Below are 24,073 nucleotides of genomic sequence, written 5' to 3'. Positions count from 1 at the left end.
GTAATTAGTATGACCAACTCTAGAAATTGGGGAACCGATCCTAGTAAGAGGTGCAACCGATCACAAGTATGTGGAATCGATCCTTGTAAGAGGTGAAACAAGTCTTAGTAATTGGTAACCGATCCTATGACTTGTGCAACCGATCACAAGTAATGTGGTAAACGATCCCAGTACCTAGTCAACCAATTTTTGGAAAGCTAGTGTAACCTATCCTAGTACCCACATGGAGGTAGAACCGAATCTTTATCTTTTGGTAGAACCGTGAAACCCATTAATGGTGATTTGATAGGATAATCAATCACATAGTTCTTGGAAGTCAGATGAACCAATTCTAAACTCGTTTGGAAGTGTAGCAAATCGGTTCCAAGATTGTAAATATGAAAAACGATTTACAAAGTAAAGATATCGACATACTTTGAACATGTGCAGTAATTCTTATTTTTTATTGTTCAAAGATATTCCTTAATAACTAAAGAAGAATCCCGGATCGAAATAAATTGAGAATCTTTTAATTAAGGTTTTTAGTTATATATGCTTTTAATTTCCAACAATAAAATGCATATCTTTAGAAAATAAAAAATTGCTAATGTGCATTTACTAATTGGAGATTTTCTACTGAGATTTCGGTCAATATTTGGACAGAGCATTTCCAGGAATTATGAAAACCGATTTTGGCTTTATTGCATATCTTTGAGAATATTCGATTTTGGAAATTCCTTGGTGTCCAAACTTCCTTGGTCTAGAAATATTGAAGTTTGCATTTCGAGAAAACTAATCCCTAGAGCCAGCGAAACTACCTAGTTGTGTTGTTATTGGTAGAGCCGTCTATTTGGAGAGGAAAGTACCCTAATTAAGCGAAATCTCTTACGACCGCTCGTTTTAAAGACTTATTTGGGATTGGGAAGATCTACGAGTACCGTTGGTGGGAAACTAGATAATTGCAGTTTATTATTAGTTTTCGATTGATTTGATTGACTAACAGTTGTTGAACTTTGATTGCACCTAGTTTGTTTATGCTTGATAATCTTCTCTTCTGATATAAGATTCACTCAAACTAGATCTAAGTATCGACAAGGATCTTTAGAACTGTTTGTAGATCTAAATACGTCTTTTGATAGTTTATCGTTAACAGACTCCGTTCTGTGTGTGATTGATCACAAGTGATTCAAGTTGTTTGTGTGCAGGTGTTTATTGAAGATCTAAGAAGATTTGAAGATAAAGAAGATTTCTTATTTGAGTTCATAATCTTTGGTGTGCACAAAACTTGATCGGCTGGGGATCCAACTATAATCGATTTATCTTTGTGATAACCTTGATTGATTAGTTGAGTAGATCGGCAATAATACATTTCTTTGTGATTAATAGTATTGATTGCATAGTCTAAACAATTACTTTGGTAGTTGTTGAATAGATTGATCTAAAAACCTGACAACGGAGTTTATTGGGATAAACGGAAGAGCCTTTTGTCAAACTCATATCACGTTGTTTGAAAAGAGTTATTACCGAACATATTTGTTGTTCCTTTACTGTTTGGAATACGAACCAAAGGAATTGTTCCAAGTGTGTGACTTATTGTAAGTTGAAGGCGCAGGGATACTGAGGGAACTAGGTGAACTATAGGTTTAGTTGCTTGGTGTAACACCCCGTGTTTTTCGCATGGCACATGCTAAAAGATGCGCTATTTGCTTGTGATGAAGTTTCATCCAAAGCTTCCTTTGCATAGTGAGATGCATTTGGACCGGGGCCATATTTGGTGCCAAGGAAGGCACATTGCGTAGGCATATTGGCAAAAGTCCAATATTGTATCATCATTAGGCATTAGGCCAGTTAGATAGGTGGCCTCGAGATCGCAGCGTAATTATTGCGTATTATGAAGACTATTGGCTTAGAACCAATATCGCACAATCATTGTGCATCAGGCTAGAGCGGGATGGCCTAGAGAATATTGCATAATCATTAAGCAATACGGCAGAACGAGTGGTGTGTAATCATTGTGCATCAGGCCACAGAGGGCTGGCCGAACGAATATTGCGCAATCATTATGCGCAATCACTGCGATGAACAGTGAAGCAGACATGTCATTTTGGTCCCCTTTCCATACCTGTAGAAATTCCATTAAGACATATATAGGGAGGGGTACTTGGTTGAAGGTGCATATGCGGACTATGTGCCAAGTAAGCTTCATAGATTAGCCAGAAGAGTATAAATGATGCCTAAGTCTCATTTATAGTTGCATAGCCTTGCGAAGAGGGAAATTGATGCTTAGGCATTACTATGCCACGCCGCGGACCCGATAATGCATAATCATTGTGCATTTTGACGAAACGGCCTATACGGACTAGGCCATTACCATATTTTCTAGGCCACAGCCTTGAAAATGAGTTTGCTTAAGTTTCTGTCCCTTCGAGGATGAACTACGATCTGTTCTTAATCCCTTTAGAGTAGAGAAGTTAGGGTACGTAGGAAGCCGCAATGAGTTGCAACATTGCCGGTCCAGCATTTTGTCGCTCATATCATCTAATTGTGAGATGATTGCGACATTCTGGCCTCTCATATCATCTGTCTCGGTAGCTCGACGCAAGAGATGATTGTGCCCAAACTTGATGAGGCAAGTTGCATTCCATTCACTGGATGCTCATACTTCCTATCAAGGCGTTCGACATAGGCTAAAAACCCGAGTGTTGTAATTTAGCTCAAGAGGAGTCCATTTTGATGGGAAACGACCCAAATATCAAGACATGTGGATCTACATGGTCACCAGAATTTAGCCAAATTCCATCATTTAGGGCCTCCAAAGGCCGTTTTTGCCGTTTTAAGAAAGTCTTTATTTTCTTAATGAACCCTTTGGGGGGAACGAGGGTAAGTTGGAACGGTGTGAAATCTAATTTAGTTGCATCTTGCTCCACGAGCATGCTTGCGAAGGCAGATGAACGTGCATTTGCCTAGATTTAAGGCCCGGATCGTAGCTTCATCATGGCGCATCGGGGAAGTTACGGCCTGTGGGGCAACGCGCCAAAGGCGTAATTTTACGGTACGTCACACTTGGTCTCAACTATACGAAGTTAGTTTAGATTTTGTGTAGTGGCTTAATTCTGAGAGTATTCAATTCTGGACAAGGTCCCGGGGGTTTTCTGCATTTGAGGTTTCCTCGTTAACAAAATCTTGACGTGTCTTTTACTTTTCTATTTCCGCAATTATAATTGTTATTTTATAATTAGAAGTAAAATACACAAACGTTAATTCCTAATTACTTGATAGCAATCCTATAGTGTTTGGTTAATCCGAACCTATTATCAAGTAATCATACTTTGTTGTCGTATTGTCTCGGTCTCGTATCCATAGACGACCACACGAAGTGCGTACCGATTCGTTGTATTGTCTCGACTCAGTCCATAGACAATCATTTTCGGAAAAATGACTTATAGGTGGAAAAGTTTTAGATTGAGGTATATTTGGGTTCCCTCGTCTTTTCATAATTTAATTGAGTATTTTGGATACAATTCATGTTTCATGTGATTTGTTAATGTCCAAAGAAATCTTTATTTTCTTGTGAAAGTAAGGTCGCCCTTGTTGTTCTTTCGGGAATGACATTTATGGGGGAGAGTTCTTTTTGAACTTGTGCTTAATTGCCATATCTTTGCAGGGAGTGCTGCTGTGGAATATTATAGGGGTTATCTTGTATCTTTATAAACTCCTTGATGAATGCATTTAGCTTCGGCTATATGATTGCATCTAAAACAAGTTGATATGTTGTTCTCTTTTGGTCATAAAGTATCTCTATGAAAATTTCATTAGGATCCCACTAGTTTTCGTACCTTTGCCAATTTATATTGACAAAAAAGGGGAGAATTAATGTGTAGTTCACACTACAAATACATGTGGTTTACGGATCATTATGTAAGGGGGAGTGGTTTTCATGTGAGATGAAGTATTGACTAAGGGGGAGTGATACATATCACCATAGTATTGTTGTCAAAGTTGTGATACAATTGAACTTTGATGTTGTGTAATAATAATATGACACTGTATAACAATGATTGAGAGCTATTGTTTTCTCATTGTTATAGCTAAGGATCTTAAACAACGATGATGCTAAGTTGAACACATTTAGAATCATTGGAGTACTTGGAAGTGACGAAGATTTCGAGTAATGTTGAAGAACCAAGGAGATCAAGAATTTGGATGAGAAGCTAAAAAGTTTATTTATTTTGTAATCCATATGTATTGATATTTTTGTCACTAAAATTGACAAAGGGGGAGATTGTTAGAGCACTGCTCGGTCGAACTCGTAAGCGTTGCTATCTTAAACTTGTTTGTCAAGTTTAGTTACCAAAACTATAAGTCTTGATTTCTAGTCTACTTATAGCTAAGTATCGGATTAGGATAGTAAGTGTAGTTGAGCTTTAGACTCCACGATGTTCATCGAATGAAGACGAAGAACTACTCAAGGGAACTTGTGGAACTTCATCAACAAAAGGTATATGGAGACTTGAACTCATCTATCACTCAAAAATTCTATCTACTCTGTCTCCTATTTGAGACAAAAAGTCGTATTGCTATATAGACTTCAATTATACACATTTGGTATTTCGAGCCGAGTTTCTCGCTTATCTATTTCTCGAAATATGTGTTGGTAAGCTTTTGCTTTAACCAAGTTCATCTTTTATTCTTGACGCAAGTCATAACATGATCATGTGAAAATCGACTTGTAACATCTTACATGATTTGTGTGAGACAGTCATTTGATGTAGACTCGGAATGTTTCGTATTGGTCGTTCGATCACTTCAAATTGCTTTGAAGCTAATAGTTTGTGTGAGACATCTATTTTCATCTTCCAAGAATGTTTCAATGATTGAAATGAGGGTTTAGAACATGTAACCATGTTTGGATATAAACATAGTGTGTATTCACATTTGTGTAAAGTCTAAAACCGGGAACCATAGTATGCGTACCCGTACTGGTTGGTTGATGGAAGTCCGGGAGCTAAGTATGTGTACCCGTACGCGTACTGGCGAAAGTACAAGTCCCGTAAATTTCTGTTGTAGTTTGAAAGGTGAAATGGTATGCGTACCCGTACACGTACTGGCGTATCCAAACTCAGTCCGGCTACTTAGGTATGCGTACCCGTTTGCATACTTAAGTAGGTTACATTCTAAAATCGGTTTGTTCATGAACTAATACATTTATATATTAAGGAGTGCAATCTTTTGCAAACTGTGGCTATAATGTTCATGAAATGATTCGAGTGTTTATATTCAACTGTGTCTTGTATACTTCTATGAGAATATAAACAATTGAACAAGTCTCTAACTGGTTTCATTTGAGTCATTTAAACTAGTTATGATAAAAATGAATAAGGTTGATATGAAAGTTCTCATATGGCTAACCTTTGGTTAACTATTGTTGAACCAACTAAGTGTACACGTTTAGGTACGGTTACCTTTATCTAAGTGACGGTACATTTCATTTGTGTATAACAAGCTAAGTTCGATTTAACGGTTGAAAGATATTAGCTTGTATCTAATTAGGTTTTCACCTAACGGTGAATATTGAATGCTTTGTTACCAAGGTAGCATTGATTGCAAACCCTGATTTGGAGACTATATAAAGGAGAACTCTAGCAACTGGGAAACTTAATCTCCACACCTCCTGTGTGATACTAGTTGCGACTAGAGTCAATTCTCCTTTAACCTTAGGTTTTTCACGAAATCTTGTAGGTTAACAACTTAAAGTCTTCATTGGGATTGTGAAGCCAGACCCAACTATTTCTCTGTAGTTGCGTGTTCCGATCTTGTTGTTTTCTTTCGTGATTGAGTACTATCTTCTTTAGGATCTGCTCGAGATTTATTCTCCGATAGGCAAGATTGAAAAGTAGTCACAAACATATTCTTCTCATCGTTTGTGATTCCACAATATCTTGTTTCGTTAATCGATTAAGATTATTGTGAGGTGATTGATAATACTAGGTTGTTCTTCGGGAATGTAAGTCCGGTTTATCAATTGGTTCATGTTCACCTTGATTTATCAAAAGACGGAACAAAACTCGTAGGTATATCTGTGGGAGACAGATATATATATTCAATAGACTTTTGTGTGTGATACAGATTTGTTTATCAAGTCTTTAACTTTGGGTCGTAGCAACTCTTAGTTGTAGGTGAGATCATCTAAGTTAATCAAGTGCGCAGAATCCAGCGTGGTTCAAGAGGCGTAAGAAACGCAATTGTACCTTGATCAGTGTGAGACTGATTAGGGCTCAACTACATTACAGTCCGAAGTTAGCTTGGTAGTAGGCTAGTGTGTGTAGCGGCTTAATACAGTGTGGTGATCATATCTAGACTAGGTCCCTGGGTTTTTCTGCATTTGTGGTTTCCTCGTTATCAAAACTTCTGGTGTTTGTGTTATTTCTTTTCCGCATTATATTTTGTTATATAATTGAAATATCACAGGTTGTGCGTTGAATCGATCAATTGGTAAATCGAACCTTTGGTTGTTGATTGAAATTGATTGATCCTTGAACATTGGTCTTTGGTACCGTTCAAGTTATTTCTCTTATATTCAATCGGGCTCGCAAATTCCCATTTGTTTGATTGCGGATTGAATTGAGATACAACTCTTTGATATACTTTTCTTAAGATTGAGTCTGACTGTATAGTTGATTCTCTTGAAAGCATATTGGAGTTTGTCCATACAGATCGCTAAGCCAAATATTATGTGCGGTTGTTAGACCCCCGCTTTTTCAATTATGTTGGATATGAATTCCCAACAATTATCTGCATTTTGAAACCTTTAGCGGGCAACCTCTTATCCGCTATAATTGCGGGTTGTCACTTGATGACACAATCTTCTCATTATTAGGGGGAGATAAGAACAAGAAAAGGAACGACAGAAATTATCGTGGTACGTTTCCACTCTATCTCATATTGATTCTTGTACTCCACAAATGTAAATGTGAAGTGAAAGGACTGATATATTTTCAGAAAGCGCGTTGATACTGGAAAAGTGACATGTGCCTGCGAGGTTATAAATCTTCAATAAGGGGTACACCATAGACTAAGGTGTTGCAACTACACTTGGTGGAAGTTTAGTTAAGGCCGTGGATCCATAAAGGAAGATGGAGAGACCACCAGGTTCGATCAATACTCACCTAGAAACGAAGTAGGTGATTAAGGCACAAACTAATTCATATCATCAACAAAATCATCCCATTGAGTTGTATCTGATTATGTCTATGAATCAAACCGGAGGACGCTTCGAATTAATGATTCCAGAGAACAATGAAATTCTAAAGGATTGTGAGAATACACACGAGTCAGTGGAAATATTTTGCAAGCATATTAATGATCATTATTTTTATGTACAGTTGCTCAAGGAGCACGATAAGATCGAACCATGCTTTTTATTGTTTAATATCAACAAAGATCATATTTGGCCTACACAATCCAAGTAGAACTTGGTTCTTTGACAAATATATTGGTGTTTGGTGTGGTAGTGATAATCAAGCAAGTGTAAAGCCTCTGGGTCATCCATGATTATTTGTCAAAACGCGCAGTGAGAATGAAGTCTTAAAGTATAAAGACTCGCCTTGTGGCGTGAGGTATCTCACAAAGCCCTGGAATTGTTTACTATGTTGTAATGAACATTATAACGTTCTGCTACTTAGTTAGCTTGGTAGTTTCAAAAGGACTTGAAATTCAGCATTTTTCTATGTGGTTAATACATATTTCCATAAGGATTAAAGGATAAAGATGTTTACAAAAGTGCATGATAGCCTTTTGTTTCCCAAATCAAAAGATTTTAAACCACAGAGTGCGTTAAAAATCAGAGTGGAATGCTCAATCAGGAGGATTTGGTATACCTGTCTAAGTGATTATTTGATTGGGAAGGGATACACAAGTAAGGTATTATGCCCTGCGTACTCACGAAGAAAGTTCTTACATTGGAATTGTAGCTATCTATGGCGATGATATGGACATAATATTTACTCTTAATGAAATAAGAGATTTTACAAGATGCTTGAAAATCAAATTTGAGATGGAAATCTGGGAAAAGCTCGATCGAACACCGAGCTTGTGGTATATTATTCCACCAGTTTGCATATCTCCAAAGTTCTCAGGAAATTTAACAAAGACATGCATCCTGCTAGCATTCCCATGATAAGTTGAGTTACAAATGTAAGTAAATGTCCATTTCCTCTAAAGGAAGATGATGAAGATGTGTTGGGAGATGAAATTTCCCTATCTAAGTGCAATAGATGCATTGTTGTACTTAGTATAATGTACTCGACCAAATATTTTCATCCTCTGTGAATTTGTTAGCTAGATATAGCTTAGCGCCGACGCAACATATTTGGAATGGTATAATGAATGTAACCATATACTTAAAAGGAACCGCTGACATGAGTTTGTTTTATCCATGTAAAGACATAAAGAGGACTGCTAAAGCAAATGCAATCCAAAAGTTATAATCATCTTTTAACCCATTAAAGTAATCAGGAGGAGACATGAATGACTTATTTACATTCACTTTCAGAAAGTATATGACTAAATGAACTATCTGGAAACTCCTTTGAATGAAATCAGGGGGAGGATCCAAGGATATGATGTCGACATATTTGACTCCGAAATGTGAAGCTGTGTTGTACTCTTTTTCCCTTCGATCGAGATAAGTTTTTCTCACAGGGTTTTTGTTACTCGACAAGGTTTTTAGCGAGACAACCATAACTACACCAGCTACATGTTAAATGTTGAAGACCTGAAGATCGCATTGATATTGCTGTACAATATCAGAATCAAAGAAATGAAACTCGATAGTTGTCAGGTGAAACCACTTTCAGAATCAACACAACGAAGCAAGGATTATACCACATTAGTTTTCGGCACAAGTCAACTAGTAGTACTGATACTACTATTGCGTATCAATATTGGGTTTCATCAATCACCTATAAAACATAGAAAGAATGCTATGTATAGGTATTCAGATTAGGCATATTTATGGACTTGTCGCGTTGTACTCTTTTCCCTTCGTTAAGGTTTTATCACACTGGGTTTTTCCCTTGTAAAGGTTTTAACGAGGCAACATAAGCGAGTCCAACACTATTCAAAGTTTTCGCGATGCTGCACTCTTTTTCCTTAGTTCAGGTTTTGTCCCTCTGGATTTTCCTGGCGAGGTTTTAATGAGGCAATTGACTTAAATACAGTGGTCATCGAGGAGAGAAATTAGATCTGAAGAATTATATCTGAAACACTATTACCGGACCGCACAAGGAGAAATATTGTAGGGCCTTTGGTCCAAGTATGCGACCCATCTATATATAACCGTGGTTTACACCCTAGCCTATAAAGGCTTATTCCCATGTAACTCTACATTCATATCTAATGAGTAAGATTTTTTTTCTTCTCCATATTTCTCCTTTAACACCGCCTAGTGTTATGGAATCTCAATTGTCATACTGTGAGGGCCATTTGAACATACATGGCCGTAGAACGAACATACATGGCCATAGTTAAGTGTAAACGAGGTGTTATCATACCAAATATTGTCATGGGCAATAAAGTCCATATAAATCCAACTCAAGAAACCCTAAAACTGACTCTGTATTTCAATCTCCAACATAACTAGGTTTTCTCTCTTCGACTCTCCGCGGCACCCATTTTCATCTAGTTTAGGTTTTCCCTTCACCCTGCAACAACATCATGGCGGAAGTAGAAGTAGCTCAGGCTGTAGCCCCAAACCTTGACGTTAAGCTTTTCAACAAATGGACTTTCGATGATATTGAGGTAGCTCATTATTCTGTTTTCGTAACTCTTTAGATTTAATTGATTTTTTGAGTTTAAAAGGATTGTTTTTGGATGATTGGGTATGTTCTGCTTTTCATTTGTAGGAATTGATTGATCTTTTTAGTTTCAATTTGTGTATTGATCTCTGGGTTTGATTTTGCTGCATCGAAGTTAAAACTGAACTGTAGATTTTGCCTATATTACTTGGTAACTATTATTTTATTGCCAGACCTCTGGATTGGGTGATTCTTGCGTAGTTAATAATAGGTTTTAAATTTTTTAGCTGAATAACTAGTACTTATGAAGATATTGCAATAATGCACAATATGACATCTGTGGAGCTCTGTTTGTAATGAAGATGCATAGTTTCATACGAACATTAGTAGATTTGTTTGTGATTTGATTTGTTTTAATTGATTTTTTTTCCAGGTTGGTGACATATCACTTGCAGATTACATTGGAGTAAGTGCATCTAGACATGCTACCTATGTTCCTCACACTGCTGGGAGATACTCTGCCAAAAGGTTCCGTAAGGCTCAGTGTCCTATTATTGAAAGATTGACAAACTCTCTTATGATGCACGGCCGTAACAATGGAAAGAAGCTTATGGCTGTTCGTATCATCAAGCATGCTATGGACATCATTCATCTTTTGACTGATGCTAACCCTATCCAAATCATTGTTGATGCTGTTATCAACAGGTATATCTGCTAAACTGTCTGTCCAAATTGTTGTCTTGTCATGTTACTGTACAAAATTTTCATATACTTGTCTTATGTAGGTTTATATATGTCATGCCTTTTGGTGTGAGTTTTTATTTAGTTCTCCAATCAAAATAAACTGCTCAAATTTGGTTTAGTATGCTTGGCAATTGTGCGTTTGCAATCTTTACTACCTTACTTTTAGTTTGAAAGCAAGTATCTGGCTTATTACATAGGCTTGTAATTAAACAAAACTCAATGGGTCTTATCTTGTGCTCTTAGGCATATTTTCGTAGGATTTTGTGAGATTCTTAGTTTGTAAAGTCAAATTTTACTATAAACGGATCTCGATTATGTATGCTTCCTTCATATGGAATTTTTCTAATATTTTTCTATACTCTTTTATACCAGTGGACCAAGAGAAGATGCAACAAGGATTGGTTCCGCTGGAGTTGTAAGGCGTCAAGCTGTTGATATTTCCCCATTGAGGAGAGTCAACCAGGCAATATACCTTCTCACCACTGGTGCTAGAGAGAGTGCATTTAGGAATGTCAAGACAATCGCCGAGTGCCTTGCTGATGAGCTCATCAATGCAGCTAAGGGTTCCTCTAACAGGTCTGAGATTGTTTTGTTTTCTAGTTTTCCCTGTACGTCAAAACCTTTCTATTTTTTCTTGTACATCAAATCCAAGTGACAGATATCTTAAGAGCCTTTGTTTGACAGGTTTTGTTTGTCGCTCTGTCGTTTGTAGTAGGGCCTTAATTTCTATTTTTAGTACTGTGTAAATACTTTCAAGATACAATAGTAGCTAACTAACGTGTAATTATCTTCCTTCACAGTTACGCAATCAAGAAAAAGGATGAGATTGAACGTGTTGCCAAGGCCAATCGTTGATTCTACAAATTGGTTATATTGTCATCTGAATTGGATCTTAAACTTTACAAGAGGATTTTGTCAGCTTTAGTTCTAGGATGTACTTTTTTGAGCTCTAGTGTAGTTTCTTTCAGACTAATTGTGTATTCAAAGGATGGTAATTGGTATGTCATTATGTGAACTACTTAAATGTAGCTAAGTTTTTAAATGTTGGATCTCTTTTTTTTATTTGTCTCTCTTTTTACTTCTTTGGCGTTCTGGAATTTTCATTAATCTGTGTCATGTTGACTGGTATGTAAAAGTTAGGTGTTCTGACTTCTTACTACTGCGTTTTGTCCCTTGTTTATAACTTGAGACTTAACGTTATCCGTGGGATGTGATAATTGTTCGGCCTGTGGGAGTTTCTTGTAAGATTTAGTGGGCTTTGAAGCAGTTGCTGTAATTCTGAGTACTTTCTTTAAGTTACAAAAGGCAACGACCTTGCTCTTCAGGAAATCAACTTAAAATCCAGTTATGATTCCTTTATCTAGTTGTATTAGGACTTCTATTTCTAGGCAGTCCTGTTATCCTCTAGGATTCCTATTTCTAGTTATATCAGGACTTGTGTTTCTCTGAGCCGATTTCAGAAGTATATAAATCTGTAACTAGGAGTCAATAATAACACTTTGGTTTGAACATAGAGTGAATTCTGGGAGGTGGGAGAAAAAAAAAATCCATGGTTGTATATTTTCTGATTCTGATTTTGAATGAAAAGTTTGTATTGCTGCAAGGTGAGTATGCACATTGCTGGACTACGATTGATTGCGGTGAAGAAGCGTATTATTATAGCTAGGTATGGCTACTGGATGTAAGCCATATTTTGATCCAGACTATGAATCTTTGATTGAGAGAATACATCCTCCAAGAGTTTGCGTAGATAATGAAACATGTACAGATTGTACACTTGTGAAAGTAGACAGCAAACAAACACGAGATACTGGTAGAGATGGTTCAAGTGCTCACGGATCTTGATCTCCTGATCTCCAAATCATACATCTCCTCTGATGGAGGTTGGTGTATGGACGTGTTCCATGTGACGGACCAACTTGGGCACAAACTAACTGACGATACCCTCATCCAGTACATCCAGCAGTCGTTATGTGGCGGAAGGAGGGGAGATAAAACAGAAGTGAATGAGGTAACCTCCAACAGAACGTGCATAGGAAGTATAATGAGATCACTGCATGCATCAACAGATTACACTGCGTTTGAATTGACGGCAATAGATAAACCTGGCTTACTGTCTGAAATCTCTGCTGTACTGGCTGAGCTTCGCTGCAATGTGGCTGCTGCCGTTGTCTGGACTCACAATAAGCGCGCAGCAAGTGTATTGTACATAGAGGATGAATCAAACGGAGGTGGACCCATAACAAGTGCCGAAAGATTGCTCCGTCTGGAAGAACAACTTGCGATTGTTGTAGGTGCCCATCATTGCAAGGGTGAGAGAAGAATAATGAGGTTGGTAGAGGGTCCGCCTTCAGAAAGGGTACACACTGGACGTCGATTACATCAACTGATGCAAGCAGATATGCACCATGAGATCAGCTGCAGCAAAGATGGGAATGACAGTGGTAAGAGGAGGCGTAGCGGCAGTAATAATATAGTGACAGAAGTGTGTATAGAGAACTGCAAAGAGAAAGGGTACACAGTGGTGAATGTGAGATGTAAAGACCGGCCAAAGCTGTTATTCGACACTGTATGCACTTCGACAGATTTGGGGTACGTGGTGTTTCATGCTGCTATAAGCTCCAGAGACTCCCTTGCTGTCCAGGAGTACTATATCAGGCGGAGAGATGGCTGCACTTTGGATTCAGAGAAGGAGAGACAAAGGGTCATGCAGTCCTTGATAGAAGCTGCGGAACGCAGGGTTTCCCATGGGGTGAAGTTAGATGTGTGCACTAAGAACAGAGTGGGTTTGCTATCAGACATTACTAGGGTGTTCCGAGAGCATGGCTTGTCCGTGTCAAGGGCAGAAATTAGTACACTTGGCGAGAAGGCAATTGGGTCATTCTACGTTACAGATGCATATACAGGAAAAAATGCAGACCCTAAGACCATGGAGCTGGTCAGAAGTGAGATTGGAGCGACAGTTTTAGAGGTTAATAAATCAATTCCAGCAGAATGGTCCAGCAATGGTTCCAACTCCCAGAATAATAGAAGCAGTAGTACTTGCAGTCGGGGCGGAGAGGAAAGGCCTGCAAAATCGTCCTTGGGGAGTCTGTTATGGGGTCAGTTTGAGCGCCTCTCAGGTAACTTTGGGGTTCAGCTTGAAGGCCTATGGCAACCTCAATACGAGTTGCACGCGTGCACCTATGATCTGTCCTGAATTTTTTTATTTTTTTTTGAAGCATAGTCTATGGTCTGTTTTAATTTTGTTAACAGTTACTTAATCATCATTAACGCTGAAAATAACCAAGTATCAACAGGCGCACTCCACACTTGATTTTATTTAAGCAGGATTAACATGATTTTGTTCCTCTTAAGACAGTCGCACTCCACACTTGAATATTTAAGCAGTAGGTGATCCGTCAGAACTCAAAATATTAACCAGTAGCAGACGAATGGAACAATGGGTCATTGACATAACCACATACACTAAGGTTACCACAATTTTGTAAATAATAATAGGAGCAGGTTGTTTTATCCTAACAAGTTCTTCTTTGTTTAGCGGGGCTGCGGGGGTTATATGCAACAGCACTGGACACATTGACTCATGCTAAGGGAGGGACGACTTGCTTTCATGGCTCTAGTCGATTCTCTAGAGTTGTTATTTCATTATTACCTGTATCAGCAACATTTGAGTAGGAAAATTCACAGAACAATTTAAGTTTTCCTTCATTTCATCGCACTTACTTTTAAGATTTTGAAAGTGACCATATATGGATTTCTTCATTTGTGTTGTTTTGAATGGATCGTACCAGCCTAGTAAAACTGGTACCCGACCTTAACAATCGAGAATAGATGCAACTGGGATTGTTCCGCATCCATGAAAGCCCAAGCAGCGAAATTCGTTTGTCAGTTCCAGCAAACTGACAAGCTATATGATGAAGCGGGGAATGTTTTACTCTTTAACGCAAACTTGACAGAGGATTTGATGTTGGGGCACATCAACACTTGATACTATTTAATAGGCGCGTTTGGATATAATTCTGCTTCTGACTTCTGCTTCTCCAAAAGCAGAAGTCAGAAGTCCAGGTATTTTGCTTCACAAAAAGTCGATTTTTCTACTTCTAAAAGTTGTTCTGAAATTCTACACCCAACCTGACTTCTTGCTTTTTGATTTCCAGAAGTCAAAAGTTATTTCTGGATGTGTATCCAAACGCGCTATTATAGGGACGTCGTTGGATACAAGTTAGACACTTTTTGACGGAGGAGAAGAGGGAGTTAGGGTGGTGATTATGGGAGGTTTTTCTACTTAGATCATGATTTAGAAAAATGATTTGAAATATTTTTCTTGTATTATTTTCTATAGATTTTTTATTTTTATGCATTTAGAGAAGTACGTGATTAACTAGTTTTCTCATTGGTCATGTTGTTTAATTAGCGCAGACTTTGTTATTTATTCTCTAATTTGTCGTCCATGTTTTGCCAACTATGTGGTTGTGTTCATATAATCATTTTCTTGTTTGTTTGAGCTGGACTGTAAATAGGCTTGATAATATATCTGTAGCTAGTTAAGATTCTTAGGTAATGTTGTCAGGAACCTTGATAACAAGTAGCATTTTGTAATCATTAGCGGTGTGAATCCGGAAGGAAGTCATAAGTAGAACTTAACCGTGGGTTGAGTATTTCACGATTTTGAGTTGTACTTCCTATGAATAACTTCTCTCGTAAAAAGTTATTTCCTCAAGTTGAATCCATTAGCGATAGCCCTAAGTTATTTGGCGGAAAAGAATTCATATACTAACCATTGCAGTATGTGTTTATATTAGGAGGCAAAATGAAATATTTCAACAAGTGGGCATATTTTATGATTGTTGATACCACGAGAGAATGAATGATGGCTTTAGTGCTTGATTGAGTAACATGTGTAGTTTAATTGTGATGCATCTTGGATATCTGCTAAGACTGATGCTGGTTTTGGCTTCATCATGCGCAATTGGACATGTACGTTCAACGGAGCAGGAATGGGGAGTTGCAGGACTTCCTCGGCTGAAGAAGCAGAAGTTATAGCCTTGCTACAAACAACAAGTTGGGCCATCACAAACAATCTGCAAAATCTTGTCATAGAAGGAGACAACCAAGCAATTATTAAGTACTTAGAAAGCAGGGAAACAACAATCCAATAAAAATGTGTAGCAATTCTAGAGGAAGTTAAGAAGATGTAAAAACAACTCGTATCCTTTGGGGATTTTCAATTTGTGGACAGAAGAGCAAACAAAGTAATTGATTTCTTGGCAAGAAAAGGAAGAAACGAAGTTCAAATGCTTTCTTGGTTTCATGATGCACCTATGTTTTTAATTACAACAATAGCTTTTGACACTGTCAAAGCTTATGATATCTGTAATACTAATTTCAGCTTTGTATCCTTATCAGTAGAGGTTAATCATATAGATTCAGCCATTAGACGGACGACTCAAACCGAGTCAGTTCCAAAGGAGACTGAATCTGCAGATTAACTTTGTCTGCAGTAATATATATATATCCTTATTTTCAAAAAAGAGTAACATGTGTAGTGATGGACGGCGGTTTCCTTAAAACGAAAATTCTTCTCCGATTCTTTTTATAATATTTTACTTTCCCATATGAATTGCTTGTTTTCCATATTTTTAGTTTAAACTCAACTAAGACCCCTTGTTTACATAAGTTGTCCAAATAATAACAACTCCATATCTCATTGTGTGAACAAACTGGATCTTACTATGGTGCTTAACCCATATCTAGTGAAGTAAAAGAACTTAAAATATTTTGACGCCTATGACACCGGCCACAAATTAGAGTGGACCATGAGATAAATATGAGATACCTACAGTTGACATTACTGAAAAGGAGAGGGTACCAAGTACACCACCAAATTTTGCGTTCGGTAACCTGTATGGACAAGACTTAATACAATCACAAGTAGCTCAAAGCAAAAATCCTTGAAGAATATTGTATATAAAGTTTTTCTCTTTCTCTTCCACAATCAATATGTATAGACCAAAGGTCCATGTACGTGATTGTGTAGAAGAGTTCTTGGACGATCTCAAAAATCAATATTCAATATCAATCTAGGCGTATCCGAATTCTAACAAGTATTAAATTCGCAATCTATCTTTCAAGATATGAATTCAACAAGAACAAATATTATTTTGATCCCAAATAATAGGAACTAAACTATTTAGATTGATAACGTACTACTTGTGTTATTCATATTATAAAGATAAACAATATAATGAGTAAAAACACAAAACACCAGAATTTTGTTAACGAGAAAAACTGTACTGGCTGAAAAACCTCGGGACCTTGTCAATCTTTGAACACCAAACTATACTAAACCGCCAGTGACACTAGCCTACAATAAGACTTTGGAATGGAATATAGTTGAGACTGAATTATCCTTCCAAACAATTCAGCTATATCGTGTTCCTTACGCCTCTTAAACCATGCAAGATTCTACGCACATGATTCCATAAGATGACGTCCTTTTTACAGCCTAAGAGTTGCTTCAACCTTAATGAAGACTTTTGATACCTATATGCCTCTACCAGACAAACCTATTTTATTTCCGTTTTGATATGTTTCAATCTAGGTTTGGAAATATGATTGCAGTAGACAAAGTCCATCTATCCTCACGGATCCGAAATACTTACACTCTGTTAGCAGAGAAGCTTGGATCACTAACCACCTCTCAAGCTCATATCAAAGAAGAGTTTACATATCTATCTTGAGGAATCACAAAGTCAAATCCGAAGAGAACTTTGTGATTTCTATCTATCTTGTCCTGAAATAATGTCCGTGAACCTCAATAACCAATAGAACAAGATTCGGATACAAGAACTATCAGGTAAAAGATAATTTGACCAAGCCTCACGAATCCCTAAGTGAAGTCTTCAAACTCGCAACCTAGAAACATTTTTATGAAGAACCTAAGTTGTATATGACGACTCTAGCTTCGGAACTAGGGCACAAGAGCGTCAGGGACAAAGAAATCATGTTGTAAAAGTCTTTATTTATATATTTTCAAGGCTACAGATAGCTTTGAATTCAATCTAAGGTTATCTTGAGATTAAAGCAAATACTTTCCCTGTTTAAATGAAATTATTATTAGAAATTCATGTAAGCATGTGAAAATTCCTCCTTGAAATTACACAGAAGAATATGCACTATGGTTCGATTTTGGAACCGTGAACAATGATAGTTCATGCAACAAGTATTTCTTTGAAAATACAATCACTTAGAGGTGTTCAATAACACTCGAGAATAAACAATAATCGATAAGCCCAAATTTATTTTGTGAATAAAGTTGTATGGGAAGTGTCTATGAGAGTTGTAGCGAAAGAGAATATAGTCATATAGAATATTCTGTGACCTTCCGTTAAACTGGAATTGTATAGGTTTGCGAACCTATGGAACTTCGCGAAGTCAGGTCGTAGGGTTTTCCAAAACTATACCAGTTCGAGAAGTCAGATGATAGGGGTTTGCAAACCTACCTTATTCCCGATCTCAGATGTAAATAGTTTGCAAACCGAGTTAGAAACCCTTTACGGTCCCCGGAATTCAGTCTGACTTACGATATGTACTGTTGCTTGGGAAAATTCCAAATGATCAATTTAAAACAAAAAATAGTTTGCGAACAATTAATTGTTTTGACTAAGATTGCTAACATCTATTGCTTAAATCATATTTCAAGAGTTTAACCAAGACAAACTTGAATTCAAAATTTCTTTTTTACAATATTGAGTCTGCTAAAATCATACGCATAGTCTCATAAGATAGAATGGTATATGCCATGAGTAAATAGGATATGTCAGTCTACACATACCTCTTTGTTCATGAAGTTTTCACAAGTGTCTTTTTTTGTTCTTCAATCTTCAATCTTCGAGGGTTATTCAATGATATTTGATACTCAACTACCTTACTATGATCCTAGTCCGAGACTTGACTTTAGTAGACTAGAAATCAAGATATATTTTTATACATCTAACATTGTCAACAAGCTTGAGAAAGAAAAACTTGTGGGTTCGACCAAGTGATGCTCTAACAATCTCCCTTTTTGTTAATTTTAGACAAAACTATCAAATACATATGGATTTAACAAAAACAACCTTTCATCTTAATTTCCATTAATGCTTGATCTTTTAAATATTCAATATCTGCTTGAATTCTTCGTACTTTAAGTTTTTACAGGGTTCTGCATGTCATCGTTTCAGCACCTCCGTTGTTGAATATCCATAGTACATAACAACTTATGAGAATACTCAGTTAGATTTTTTCAATAATCATAAGTGCGGAGTATTTTTACCTACTTCAAAGTCCATTGTACCACAACTTTGAAGCACTAGTACGGTGATATGTTCTTCCCCTTAATCTTTACTTGTCCCTTATTCTTGATAGGTAGTAACCTAAACACTCGCAATTCACTCCCTATTGCACATTTATTCGATAAACCATTTGTTTTATTAGAATACTATTAAGAATTCTCCCCGTTTTTGTCAAAAAAAATGGCAAAGGCAAAAGAAAAGAGATCATAATAAACTGCACAAAAGAGTTACCGAGTCTAAAGATAACATATATACCAACTCTTTAAGAAGTTTCCATTAAGTTTCACAACTTAGCATCTTCATCAAGGAGAGATTAAAGTACATTCATCTCCTATAATTTCACAGTTGCACTCCCCACAAAGATAACAATTAAGCACAAGTTCAAAATTGTACCCTCCCCCATCTGATGTCATTCTCAAAAGAACAACATAGTGACCTTTTTCAGAAAAAAGGATTAAAAAAAATCCAATCCATGCACTAGTATTTTTTTAGCAAGAACAATAGATAGAAGATCATTGGGAAATATGTTCCTTGAATATGTAGTATACAAAGTATAACTACAAGATGAAGAAGGTGATAATAGCAGCAAGCTGCTTTCTCTCTGAAGAATCAGAGCCTAACTTTCAATTTTGAAAGAAAATAAGTTTTTCATTGATAAACTCAGATTTACAATGATTGGGTATTTAAACCTCCAATCGAGAAGAAGAAAATCAACGACACAAGTTACATCAAGAATAAAAAATAGAACTCGAGGAAATATGTTTTAGCACATTGCCTACTCGTTAACTATGTTGATGTTGACTCGGTGAATTCAGACTTAACTCAATGACTGACTCGATGAATAGTCATAGGAATATGACATTGCCCTCCCCTTCAAAGATCCTTGTCCTCAAGGATAAAGTCTGGAAACTGAGCTTGAATATGAGCAGTGTCCTCCCAAGTAGCGTCCTCTCGAGTAGAGTTAGACCATTGAACAAGAATTTGAGGGACAGATTGAGTACCTCTGAGTGTAAATCGAGTGTCTAAGACAACAACTGGTTCAATGATAAAGTGTCCCTCATTATCCACCACTGGCAATATAGGCATAGTATAAGCTTGGAGACCAATTTTCTTCTTTAGTTGAGATACATGGAAGATAAGGTGAATTCTGGATCCAACTGACAACCGCAGTTTATAAGTCACTGAACCAATTCTCTGAATCACTTCAAAAGGGCCAAAGTATTTGGCAGAGAGCTTGAGGTTTTTTCTTATGGCCACTGAAGATTGTCTGTATGGTTGAAGTTTGAGGAACACCATACCTCCCACTTCAAACTCTTTATCCAAGCGTTTTTTGTCAGCAAAAAAATTTCATTCTGGCCTGAGCTTTAGTGAGATCTTCCTTCAAAATCTACAACATTACATCCCTCTCCTACAAATAATTTTCAACAAAAGCAACTGTAGTGGAAGCAACAATGGGAAAGATGAGATGAAGGGGTTGATAGCCATATAATGCCTGAAATGGGGACATCTTCAAGCTAGTGTAGTAGTTGGTGTTGAACCACCATTCAGCAAGACCCAACCACTGAGTCCATTGTTTGGGGTTAGAGCTAGTCATGCATCTGAGATATTTCTCCACACAAGCATTAGTTCTTTCACTTTGGCCATCTATCTGTGGATGGTATGCAGTTGAGAGTTTGAGAGTAGTGCCCAGGGTCTTGAATAATGCCTGCCAAAACTAACTCACAAATATTTTTTCTCTGTCACTAACTATGAAGCAAGGTAGGCCATGGATCTTGAAGATGTGATTGAGAAATTCTTTGGCTACTGTTATAGCTGTGAAAGGGTGGCTCAAAGGAAGAAAATGGTTGTATTTGGTAAGTCTGTCTACAACTACCAAAATGACACTCTTTCTATTTGACATTGGGAGGCCCTCAATAAAATCCATAGAGATGTCTTGCCAAGCTCTGTCTGGAATTGGTAGGGGCTGTAAAAGACCAGCAGGGAAAAAAGTATTTCCTTTGTTGCATTGGCAGACTTCACAAGTGGCTACAAACTGTAGTATATCAAACTTCATTTTTGGCCAGAAGAAATGAGTTTTGGATCTGTGGTAGGTACCAATCATGCCAGAGTGTTTTCCTATTGCAGAAGAATGCAATGATTGAAGGATAGATTGTTTAACTCCATTACCTGATCCAATATAGAGTCTTCCTTTGAATCTCAGAATGTCATGAGAATAAGAAAATTTAGGATGATCTGGAGAGAAAATTAAGGATGCAATTTGTTGTTGTGCTACACAGTCCCCTTCATAACTAGAAATGACATCTTGTGCCCATTGAGGAGTGCTAAGTGACATAGCATTGCAGGCAGCAGAATAAGTTGGCAATCTTGATAATGTATCAACAACTGTGTTTTCTTGGCCTTTCTTATACTTGATAACATAGTAAAAACCCATTAACTTGACCATCCATTTCTGTTGAAAAGTAGTGGATATTCTTTGGTCCATTAAATACTGAAGGCTGTGGTGGTCTGTATTGATAATAAACTGACTGTGTGAAAGATAATATCTCCATTTCTGAACATCCATGACAATTGCTAGAAATTCTTTGTCATAAGTGGATAGGGCAAGTGCTTTAGGGCCCAAAGCTTTACTGTAGAATGAGAGTTGTCCGCCTTCTTGCATGAGAACTGCCCCAACTCCTCTATCACAAACATCAGTTTCTAAGGTGAACTGCTTGGAAAAGTCAGGTAGAGCCAATACTGGAGCTTGAGTCATTGCAGTTTTGAGATCAGTGAAAGCTTGATGTGCTGCAGGTGACTAGTGAAAGGCATCTTTATTAAGCATATCAGTGAGTGGCTTTGAAATTGTACCATAACCCTTGATGAATCTTCTGTAGTACCCTGTAAGCCTCAAAAACCCTCTCAATTGCTTCAAGTTGGATGGTAGAGGCCAAGTTTGCATAGCAGAGATTTTTTCAGGGTCAGCTGCTACTCCATTTGCAGAAATGATATGACCCAAAATACTCCAATTGTGACTGGAAAAAAAACACATTTAGATAGCTTGGCATATAATGAATGTTGTCTGAGAATTGAGAATGTCTGTTGCAAATGAATAACATGCTCTTCCATAGAAGAACTGTAAACCAAGATATCATCAAAAAATACTAAGACAAATTTTCTCAGAAAAGGTTAAAAGATGTCATTCATGAGAGCTTGAAAGGTTGCAGGTGCATTTGTAAGGCCAAATGGCATGACTCTAAATTCATAATGACCATGGTGAGTCCTAAAGGATGTTTTGAAGATATCAGGGCCAAAAACTCTGATTTGATGGTAGCCAGATCTTAAATCTATTTTGGTGAAGATAATAACACCTTTTAATTCATCTAATAATTCATCAATCAAAGGAATATGAAACTTATCTTTAATATTGATGTCATTGAGTTTCCTATAATCAACACAAAACCTCCATGTGCCATCCTTTTTTCTCACAAGAAAAATGGGAGAAGCAAAGGGTTATTGCTGCATTGGATTAGGCCTGCAGATAGCATTTGTTGAACCATTTGCTCCACAACTGATTTATGTATATAAGGCCATTTATAAGGTCTTTGAGAAGTGGGTGTAGAATTAGGCTTAAGTGGGATTTTGTGGTCCAAGTTTCTGGATGGGGGCAGTGTAGTAGGTTCTGCAAAAACATCAGAAAAATAATCCAAAACTGTAGAAATTGGAGGAGGTATAGGGGTGGAAGGGGGTGCAGAAATAGCAAAAAACTGTCCAATTAGGGTGGGGGTGCTACTTTTGATAAACTTGCGCAAGGAAGAGCTAGAAATAAGATTAAGAGATGGTTTAGAAGAACTTCCCTGAAGTGTGATGTAAGCACCATGATGTAGGAAGGAAATCTTCAGATGAGCAAAATTGAAAGTAACATCTCCCAATTGTTGTAGCCAATCAGCTCCTAAAACCATGTCATATCCCCCTAATGGTAGAACCCTCAAGTCGGAAGAAAAAAGATGACCATGCATTTCCCATTGAAGATTGTGACACATACCATTACTAGTTATGCTCTCTCCATTTGCTAGTGTAACTAACATATGTCCTGTGGGTGAAGCATGAATGTTGAGTTTATCAACAATGTGAGAGTCTATAAAGCTATGAGTGCTTCCAGTGTCAACAAGAACCATTATGTGTTGTTTTTGTAAATGCCATGCAATACGAATTGTATCATGAACCACATGGCCTGTTAAGGAATGGAGAGATATCTCAATAGGAGACTCACTAGAAGAAGGATAATTAACATCAGTAGCTTCAGTAGTAGGTGATTCTTGTTCCTCAACTTCTTCATCAGATATCAACATGAATAATCGTTGAGATTTGCATTTGTGACCCTGCCTATAGAATTCATCACAATTATAGCATAAACCTTTATCTTTCCTCACCTGCATCTGGGCATGAGTAAGTCGTTTAATAGGAGGAATTGAGTTGTCAGGTGAAGTTTTTGTTGAAGTAGGAGGATCTGTCACAAAGGGAGTAGTGGTGGAATTCTGTGGTTTAGTATAAGAAGATGTGGAAGAGAAAAATGGTTTAATAGAAGAAGGTGGATGAGAGACATATAATGGGGTTGGGGTGAAGGGTCTAGAAAAGGATTTTATGGGTTTTTGCTGATGGTGTATTGAAGCCTGTTGCATTCTGGCTAAGAAAAAACCTCAGATGTAGACTCAGGTTTGAACATATTCACAGTATTTCGTATATCCTCTTTCAAACCACTAATAAAACTGAGGGTATAAAAGCTCTCTGGTAATGAAGGATTGTTAGCAACCATGAAACCCTTGTAATGTTCCCATTTATCAAAGTACTCTTCTACAGTTGTAGTTTGATCTTATTTTGTTAAAACTACCAACATAATCATCCTGAGAAATATCTTCAAATCGAATACATAAATCACGAACAAAATCACTCCATTGGATAGATTCTTTACCTTGTTGGTAGTTTAACCACCAAGCATCAACCTGAGAGTCGAAGTGAATTGCGGCCATGTCTACTCGATCTTCAGCAGGAAATTTGTGAAACGCAAAATATCATTCACATTTAAGAGCCCAACTGCGAGGGTTAAAACCCTTAAATCGAGGAAAATCAACCTTCAGTGTACGAGAGAACTTACTGGGTGTAGTAGATAAGGTTTTGATAATCTGTCGAAATCCATTGACAGAACGATTTGAAGCTTCTGTATCATCATCATTGTGTGGATCT

The 24,073-nt window shown here is 37.3% G+C and overlaps 1 protein-coding gene and 1 pseudogene across 1 annotated transcript; both read left to right on the top strand.

Annotated features, from left to right (window-relative positions):
• The first annotated feature begins 9,590 nt into the window (after positions 1 to 9,590).
• On the top strand, positions 9,591 to 11,579 carry LOC113296733 (40S ribosomal protein S5-like). Its single transcript, XM_026545058.1, has 4 exons — positions 9,591 to 9,777; positions 10,207 to 10,478; positions 10,890 to 11,093; positions 11,318 to 11,579. The coding sequence occupies exons 1-4, from the start codon at positions 9,694 to 9,696 to the stop codon at positions 11,370 to 11,372; spliced, it is 615 nt and encodes a 204-aa protein (XP_026400843.1). The 5' UTR covers positions 9,591 to 9,693; the 3' UTR covers positions 11,373 to 11,579.
• A 606-nt stretch (positions 11,580 to 12,185) lies between these two features.
• On the top strand, positions 12,186 to 13,716 carry LOC113294383 (annotated as a pseudogene).
• Positions 13,717 to 24,073: the final 10,357 nt, after the last annotated feature.

The sequence above is a fragment of the Papaver somniferum genome, chromosome 7, assembly GCF_003573695.1.
Source record: "Papaver somniferum cultivar HN1 chromosome 7, ASM357369v1, whole genome shotgun sequence".
Classification (NCBI taxonomy): Eukaryota; Viridiplantae; Streptophyta; class Magnoliopsida; order Ranunculales; family Papaveraceae; genus Papaver; species Papaver somniferum.
The sequence above is the reverse complement of the archived record's forward strand: the minus strand, read 5'-3'. Positions and strand labels throughout refer to the sequence as shown.